Source organism: Entelurus aequoreus, linkage group LG12 (assembly GCF_033978785.1).
Source record: "Entelurus aequoreus isolate RoL-2023_Sb linkage group LG12, RoL_Eaeq_v1.1, whole genome shotgun sequence".
Taxonomy (NCBI): domain Eukaryota; kingdom Metazoa; phylum Chordata; class Actinopteri; order Syngnathiformes; family Syngnathidae; genus Entelurus; species Entelurus aequoreus.
The window spans coordinates 56,285,706-56,294,879 of record NC_084742.1 but is presented as its reverse complement, the minus strand read 5'-3'; the positions used below and the strand labels follow the sequence as shown (position 1 = coordinate 56,294,879).

Sequence of the window (9,174 nt, the reverse complement as noted above, 5' to 3'; positions counted from 1 at the left end):
ACAAATATGCGTGGAAACACTCCTACAGAAATCACACATGGGACGCTTTAGTAAAAGTAAGAGTTAGCTTTTTCTTATTACATTGTGATTTTCTGCTCTATTTTTCTCACACTTTCAGTGTCGTTTTTTTAGACACTTGTAAACGTGTTAGCATATTAGCTAATGCTAACGACGCTAGCTTGACTACATTTCAGACATCACACATGGGATGATTTAGTAAGTAAGAATGAGCTTTTTCTTATTACATTGTGATTTTCTGCTGTTTTTTCTTACATTTTCAGTGTCGTTTTTTTAGACACTCGTAAAAATCTAGCAGACATGTTAGGTATATTTGCACAAAGTATCAGCCTAAATTTGACTTGGTAAGGGATCGTAAAGAAAGTCAGTGTCCTAATACTGATCACATGCTTATTTAAAGGTTGTATCAAACAATTGGGGCTCAAATAACTCAGATTGGCTTTATAAATCAGATTTTATTGAAGAGTGATTCAAGATTACAAGAGAAAATGCATCAGTATGTTTTATAAAGGTCAGCAGCGGCACAGACGGAGACTATCACACATGACAACCAGAGAAACAGTTGTTAACTTGATTTGAGGAAAAAAATGGCAGTTTTGTGTAGTTTGGTGCTGAGGTGGCATGGGAACTACTAACTTACACCGCTATGTGCAGCGTAATGGGGCAGTGGTCGCTCCCCATGGCCTTGTTGCGGATCTTGCTGTCGCACAGCGCCGGCACCAGAGAGGACGACAGCACGAAGTAATCCAGCCGCCAGCCCACGTTCTTGGCCCTGGAATTCATCATGTAGGTCCAGAAGGTGTAGGCGTTGGCCTGCTCGGGGTAGAGCTCGCGGAAGCTGTCGGTGAAGCCCGCCTCCAGCAGCTGGCCGAAGCCCTCGCGCTCCTCCGGGGTGAAGCCGGCGCTCTTCTTGTTCCCCTTGGGGTTCTTCAGGTCGATCTCCTGGTGGGCCACGTTGAGGTCGCCGCACAGCACCAGGGGCTTCTGCATGTCCAGCTCGCTCAGGTACGAGCGGAAGTCCACGTCCCAGGTTTTGCGGTAGTCTAAGCGCACCAGGCCCCTGCTGGCGTTGGGCACGTAGGCGGTCACCAGGTAGAAGGTGGGGAACTCCGCGGTGATGACGCGGCCCTCCTTGTCGTGTTCCTCTTTGCCTGGGTGATGGGAGCACAAGGTGTGAGTTACAGGTGGACTTCAAAATACTAATGGGGCCAATAAAATCTTAGGATCAGAGCTCAACCTCTAATCCAGTGATTCTTCAACTGTGGTACGTGTACCACTAGTGGTCCGCCAAAGAATCGCTTAATTAGATGTATATACTAGGGGTGTCAAACGTACGGCCCGCGATCAGGTTTTATCCGGCTCGCGGAATGAGTTTGCAAAGTATAAAAATGAGCCGAAATTTTTGAATGAAAGAAACTGCTGTTCTAAATGTGTCCACTAGATAGGATAGAACTTTATTGTCATTGCACAAGTACAACGAAAATATGTTTTCAGCACAAACCCGTTCAAGATTAGACAAACAGTGTACAGGGTTACAGAACAGAAACGCTGATGGGTCGCCACGAGGCGCCCCGTAAAAGATGGGGAAAAAGGTAAAACGCTGGGGAAGAAGATGGGTAAAAAAATACAATCTAGACTGGGCTCCTAAGGTGGGAAAAAACCTCCAAGCCATGCACACATAAACATGTTACATATAATCACGACAACTCGCAACAGAGGGGGGGCCCTGGAGGTCGACTGCTGCTATGAAGCGCTGCCAGCCGTCCATCACTCCGAAGGGGAATCAAGCGGTGGTGGGGGAGTGGGAGGGTGTGTGTATATGCCCATTGTCTTGGGTGTGTTGATGTAGTGTCCATAGGCCTGGGGCCGTTCTGCATGCAAGAAAAAGTTTGACTCCAGGTGTCGTTGAGGAGGGAGGGAGGTCAAAAGCGTCCATCATTGAGGAGTCCTCGGGGGATGTTTTCAGAATAGCCTGCTCCTGTTGTTGCAGCGTCAAGGCCATTCGAGGGAGTCAAATCGTAGATTAGGATTTTTGTTTTTCCGCGAGCAGACATTACAATGGCTTGTCTGTTCTATTCGTCCATGCTGGCTCTCATATCCAATTTTTCCCTTTCAACCAGCTTTTCCATGATGTGATCCATCTTGCGATTCAGTTCAGAAATCGCCCCAGTCTGTGATCCCACAGCCCGGCCCAAGCCTTCCATTGCGACGAACAGCCTTTGAGCTCCTTGAGTGGCTGCCATCGTCTTACGAATCTGACGATACACCAGAGCAATGCCCAGCCCAATCAGCAGGTGCCCCACGATCACAATTCCAAATAGGTAAATGTCTTCCACGTCCTCGATGGAAAGGACTGAGAGGCACATGATTCTCTATTTATCCCAGGAATCTCTCACGTACTCTGCAGCAATGGTTCCATCACGGCAGCTAGGCTCCCCAGAACCTCTTTTCCTCGTCGAAAAGATTTTGTCAATTGAGTCGAGAGTCCAGCTGATCATATAGCAATTCTTTATATCTTTGTAGATTATGCTACATACACTATATTGCCAAAAGTATTTGGCCACCCATCCAAATGATCAGAATCGGGTGTCCTAATCACTTGGCCCGGCCACAGGTGACCCTCCAATTAGCCCACGTACAGTACGCAAAGAGCTTCATGGAATGGGTTTCCATGGCCGAGCAGCTGCATCTAAGCCATACATCACCAAGTCCAATGCAAAGCGTGGGATGCAGTGGTGTAAAGCACGTCGCCACTGGACTCTAGAGCAGTGGAGACGCCTTCTCTGGACTGATGAATCACGCTTTTCCATCTGGCAATCTGCTGGACGAGTCCGGGTTTGGAGGTTGCCAGGAGAACGGTACATTTCAGACTGCATTGTGACGAGTGTGAAATTTGGTGGAAGAGGAATTATGGTGTGGGGTTGCTTTTCATGAGTTGGGGTTGGCTCCTTAGTTCCAGTGAAAGGAACTCTGAATGCTCCAGGATACCAAAACATTTTGGACAATTCCATGCTCTCAACATTGTGGGAACAGTTTGGAGGGGGCCCCTTCCTCTGCCAACAAGACTGTGCACCAGTGCACAAAGCAAGGTCCATTAAGACATGGTATGGTCCCGGTACACTTGATAAACCAAAAGTATTTGTTTGAATTTCATTGTGATCTACTACTGTTCTGACTGCACTAAAGGCTAACGTTAATGATTCCAGAGACGTGCAGCCTAAGCAGGGAAGCCCAGACTTCCCTCTACCCAGCCACTTCGTCCAGCTCTTCCCAGGGGATTCCAGCCGGGAGACATAGTCTTCCCAACCGGTCGGACGTGCCCTAAACACCTCCCTAGGGAGGCGTTCGGGTGGCATCCTGACCAGATGCGCGAACCACCTCATCTGGCTCCTCTCCATGTGGAGGAGCAGCGGCTTTACTTTGAGCTCCTCCAGGATGGCAGAGCTTCTCACCCTATCTCTAAGGGAGAGCCCCGCCACCCGGCGGAGGAAACTAATTTCCGATCATGTCCTTTCGGTCATAACCCAAAGCTCATGACCATAGGTGAGGACGGGAACGTAGATCGACCGGTAAATTGAGAGCTTTTGCCTTCCGGCTCAGCTCCTTCTTCATCACAACGGATCGATACAGCGTCCGCATTACTGAAGACGCCGCACCGATCCGCCTGTGGATCTCACGATCTACTCTTCCCTCACTCGTGAACAAGACTCCGGGGTATTTGTTTATTTCACTTGCAAATAAGGTGAGAAAAAAGGTAAGTGGTCATGTATGTTGTTGGAATTTTCACAGAACTGAAAGCGTACCATAGCCATATCGTGGTATACATTTTTTTCCATGTCGCCCAGCACTATTCTTACTGATCACCATTCAAAGACAAACATGGCTCACCGATGCCGTACGTGACTTTGACGGGCTCGGTTTTGCAGAGCATGGCCACGCCGCTGTAGCCCTCCTTTTCGTCCGACACGCACCAGTACTTGTGCGGGTACTCGGGCATGGAGGTGATCTCGGCAGGCAGGTTCTTCTCCGAACACTTGGTCTCCTGCAGGCACAGGACGTCTGGATCCTCCTCACGCACCCACTGGAGGGAGAGAGAAGCGTCAACAAGGAAAAGCTTTGCGGATTTCCGTCCCAACCGACTCACATCCAGGCCGTTCTTCTTCACCCAGGCCCTCAGGCCGTCCACGTTCCAGGAGCTGATCTTCATGTTGGCGGCGCGTCCGTCCTTGCTGCTCATTTTGTCAGGGGGGTCTTCGTACAAGATAGGAGCTTCCGGTTCCTTCGTCTTCTTCGCTTTCTTTGCCGAAGTCTCTGCAAGGCCAAAAAGCATGTAAGACAATCTGGCATCTCATCAGAAGGTGCGTCCTGCACTACCAGTGGCGGCGTCATTGTCCTCTTCTACGGTCGCCTCCGCTGCCTTCTTGCCTCTTTTCATGCTTGACCTTGAAAACAGACTCCGTAGACCCACCACACGCACACACAACCGCACCAGCGCCGCTGAGGAGAGAGGGAGGAAAGGGTTCATCAGAAATCAGGTTCTCACGTCACAATAGTCCACGAAACTGTGCAAACTTGAGGCTTTTCATTCCCTGCACAACCTCAAGATATGTGATCATATGCTCTGTTGTAATTCCCATTGCTATTGTGCAGGAAATACTCTATTGTAATTGTGTGAATGCTCCAAAGCATTCACACATATGCTTTTCTACACCAAAATTCATCTATTTATTAGGGACCGAGTCCCTTTGGGACAGAGGACCCTATTGTGTTTCTAGCGTTTTATTATTTTACCGCCGCCTCTTTGAGCTGTAATTTGACTCCCTTAACATGCTTCAAAACTCACCAAATTGGACACACACATCAGGACTGGCGAAAATTGCGATCTAATCAAAAAACCAAACCCCAAAACTCAAAATTGCGCTCTAGCGCCCCATAGGAAGAAAACACAGACAAAACTGCCTGTAACTCCCAGTAGGAATGTCGTAGAGACATGAAACAAAAACCTCTATGTAGGTCTCATATAGACCTATATTTCATACACTGACAACCCCCAGCAAAAATCAACAGGAAGTTTGCAATTCCCCCTTCAAAACAAAAGTTGTGTAAAAACAGTCACCTTTTTTCAAACATTATCTCCTCTGGGCGCGTTTGTCGTGTCGGCTTCAAATTAGCACAGGAGAGAGATTGAACCCTTCTGATTAAAAGTTGATGAAAGGGTTTTAATTACTGCTCCCGTTTGGATTTTATGAGCCCTCAAAGTCGGTCCCGTCCATCGCTGCTTGCAGCTTTAATTATTATTATTATTCTCCAGATTTTGGCGCGCTCTACCTTCCACATTTTTCACCCGATTCAAACCGTTCCAACTTCAAACTGTTCAGCCTATTCGGGAATCGTGGGCTTTCCCTTGACAAATTCCAAAAATTCCCAGATTTCCAGGTTTTCCAGGACATTTTTCCCATTTAAAATGAATTAGCCCTTTTTCAAACTTCCACTATTTCCACATTTTTCATATGATTCAAACCGTTCCAACTTCAAAATATTCAGCCTGTTTAGGAATTGTGTGCTCTACTTCAACAATTCTAAAAAAAAAATCCCAGATTTCCCAGAATTCTAGGACATTTTTCCCATTTAAAATGAATTGGCCACTTCCACCATTCCCACATTCTTCTTCTTTATTCAAAATGAATTGGCCATTTTTCAAACTTCCACAATTCCCACATTCTTCAACCCATTCAAACCATTCCACCTTCAACACATTCCACCATTCTGGAAATTCAAACTTCCCTTTTTCCAAATTAAAAAAAATTCCAGGATTTTCCAGAATTCCTGCTTTTCCAAAGCCCTATTTTCACCCTTTTTTCTGGCGACTACTCCTTCCACATTTTTCAACGCATTTCAACCGTCAAAACATTCCTCTTAATCAGGACAAAAAAACAAAGTCGTTTTTTGAACTGGGAAAAATTCCCCGTTTTCCCGAAACTCCGTAATACCATTTCTCATTTCAACATGTTACCACTTCAACATTTCTCCACTGATTTGAAAAATTCCAACACCAACCATTTCAACTCATTCAGACTATTCTAGTTTTTTACCCTTTTTTTTTTTAAATTGCCCGCTTTTCACGAAATTCCCCATTTTTTCTGAAATTCCCATTGAAATCAATGGGACATTCTTCAAAGTTCCACAATTCCCACATTTTTCATCTGATTTAAACCGTTCCAACTTCAAACTGTTCAGCCTATTCGGGAATCGCGGGCTTTCCCTTGACAAATTCCCAGATTTCCAGGTTTTCCGTGACATTTTTCCCATTCAAAAAGAAATTGGCCCTTTTTCAAACTTCCACCATTTCTACATTTGTCAACCTATTCCAACCATTTCTCATCCAACACATTCCACCATTCTGGAAATTCAAACTTCCCTTTTTCCAAGTTCAAAAAAATTCCAGGATTTTCCAGAATTCCTGCTTTTTCCAAAGCCCTATTTCCACCCTTTTTTCTGGCGACTACTCCTTCCACATTTTTCAACGCATTTCAACCGTTCCACCGTCACAACATTCCTCTTAATCATGACAAAAAAAACAAAGTCGTTTTTTGAACTGGGAAAATTTCCCGGTTTTCCCGAAATACCGTAATACCATTACTCATTTCAACATGTTACTACATCAATATTTCTCCACCGATTTGAAAAATTTCAACACCAACCATTTCAACTCATTCAGACTATTCAAGTTTTATACCATTTTCAAAACAATTGTCCGTTTTTCCCGAAATTCCCCATTTTTTCTGAAATTCACATTTAAATCAATGGGACATTCTTCAAAGTTCCACAATTCCCACATTTTTCATCTGATTTAAACCGTTCCAACTTCAAAATATTCAGTCTGTTCAGGAATTGTGTGCTCTACTTCAACAATTCTAAAAAAAAATCCTGGATTTCCCATAATTCCTTTTTTTTTTTGCATTTTCTTTATTCAAAATGAATTGGCCGTTTTTCAAACTTCCACAATTCCCACATTTTTCAACCCATTCCACCTTCAACATATTCCACCATTCTGGAAATTCAAACTTCCCTTTTTCAAAGTTCAAAAAAATTCCAGGATTTTCCAGAATTCCTGCTTTTTCCAAAGCCCTATTTCCACCCTTTTTTCTGGCGACTACTCCTTCCACATTTTTCAACGCATTTCAACCGTTCCACCGTCACAACATTCCTCTTAATCGGGACAAAAAAAACGAAGTCGTTTTTTGAACTGGGAAAAATTCCCGGTTTTCCCGAAATACCATTACTCATTTCAACATGTTACTACATCAATATATCTCCACCGATTTGAAAAATTTCAACACCAACCATTTCAACTCATTCAGACTATTCAAGTTTTTTACCATTTTCAAAACAATTGTCCGTTTTTCCCGAAATTCCCCATTTTTTCTGAAATTCCAGTTTAAATGAATAGGACATTCTTCAAAGTTCCACAATTCCCACATTTATCATCTGATTCAAACCGTTCCAACTTCAAAATATTCAGCCTGTTCAGGAATTGTGTGCTCTACTTCAACAAATCTAAAAAAAAAATCCTGGATTTCCCAAATTCCTTTTTTTGTGTGCATTTTCCCCATTCAAAATGAACTGGCCATTTTTCAAACTTCCACAATTCCCACATTCTTCAACCCATTCCACCATTCTGGAAATACAAAGTACCCTTTATACGAGTTCAAAAAAACTCCCGATTTTCCCTAAAAATTCCCTAATACCATTTACCACTTCAACATTTCTTGCCCGATTTAAACGATTCCAACACCAACCAATTCAGCTCATTCAGGACATTCATGCTCCTTATCATTTTCAAAAAAATCCCGCTTTTCCCCAAATTTCCAGGAAGTTCCCATCAAAATGAATGGGACATTTTCCCACGTTGCACAATTCCCACATTTCTCAACCTATTCAAACATCAACACATTCCGCTCATCCTGGACATTCATACTAACAATTCCCCCAAGTTCCAAACCAAATTCCGGTTTTCCTGGAAATTCAAACCGCTTTAGCGTGTAAACTACTTCAACATTCAAACCATTTCTACATGCAAACTATTCTTACATTCATGCTACATTATGTCAGCATTTCACTTCAACTTCAGCATTGGAGCATTTGCATTTCCCATTGGTATTGTGCAGGGAATATTCTATTGTAGTTCCCATTGGTATTGTGCAGGGAATATTCTATTGTAGTTCCCATTGGTATTGTGCAGGGAATATTCTATTGTAGTTCCCATTTGTATTGTGCAGGGAATATTCTATTGTAGTTCCCATTGGTATTGTGCAGGGAATATTCTAGAGTAGTTCCCATTGGTTTTGTGCAGGGAATACTCTATTGTAATTCCCATTGGTATTGTGCAGGGAATATTCTAGTGTAGTTCCCATTGGTATTGTGCAGGGAATATTCTATTGTAGTTCCCATTGGTATTGTGCAGGGAATATTCTAGTGTAGTTCCCATTGGTATTGTGCAGGGAATATTCTATTGTAATTCCCATTGGTATTGTGCAGGAAATATTCTATTGTAATTTCCATTGGTATTGTGCAGGGAATATTTCTACTTTAGTCTACTTTGCTTCTTTTTGCAGAGTACAAAAGGTTTTGGAATGTGACTAAATAGCTGCACGTTGCAATGCTGCAGGAGCAGCCTGCGTGAATAGAAAGATGACAAAACCGGAGGCCATGTTGACTTATGTACGGTCTCGCAAGGCTATAAAACTGCGCAGTGGCTTTTGCAAGATTTGATCACGCTATGCTAATGTTAGCATTCCATTGTAACAAAGACTGCGGCCTCCTGCAGGGAATGAATGGAGACTTTGACGGCGAATTTAGCACGTTAGCTGCTAATTGAGTACTAATATCGCAACCGGGAATAAGATTCATTTTCATAAAGCCATGCAAATATCCTTACTTGGACTTTAAGCAGGATGCGAATCACAGACCAGCGCTGCTCTTAAGTCACTCCCTCAGGGTTCGTGCAAGGCGCTCACAATGGGAGGGACGAACGGAGGCAGCTAACATACGTCTGAACACAAATTACCTCAAAAAAAAAAAAAAAAAGTAAGCAAAACGGCCAAATTGTGCTGTGCGGAGCGTAGGAAACAGGACGCTTCAATCATTTATAGTCCG

General features: G+C 43.8%; 1 protein-coding gene across 1 annotated transcript; it reads right to left on the bottom strand.

Moving 5' to 3' along the window:
* Positions 1-458: 458 nt before the first annotated feature.
* apex1 (APEX nuclease (multifunctional DNA repair enzyme) 1) lies at positions 459-9,174 on the bottom strand. The gene is made up of 5 exons (XM_062067077.1): positions 8,957-9,174; positions 4,393-4,515; positions 4,163-4,329; positions 3,907-4,099; positions 459-1,169 (listed from the first exon to the last, which is right to left on the bottom strand). Exons 2-5 carry the CDS (start codon positions 4,451-4,453, stop codon positions 655-657), a joined length of 936 nt encoding a protein of 311 aa, XP_061923061.1. The 5' UTR covers positions 4,454-4,515; positions 8,957-9,174; the 3' UTR covers positions 459-654.

Excerpts from the sequence above, each read along its gene's own strand:
- apex1 (XM_062067077.1), bottom strand. The coding sequence starts at position 4,453 with ATGAAAAGAGGCAAGAAGGCAGCGGAGGCGACCGTAGAAGAGGACAAT. Across the intron at positions 4,330-4,392 it reads GGACAATGACGCCGCCACTG|AGACTTCGGCAAAGAAAGCG; the intron begins GTAGTGCAGGAC and ends TTGGCCTTGCAG. Across the intron at positions 1,170-3,906 it reads CAAAGTCACGTACGGCATCG|GCAAAGAGGAACACGACAAG; the intron begins GTGAGCCATGTT and ends CCCATCACCCAG.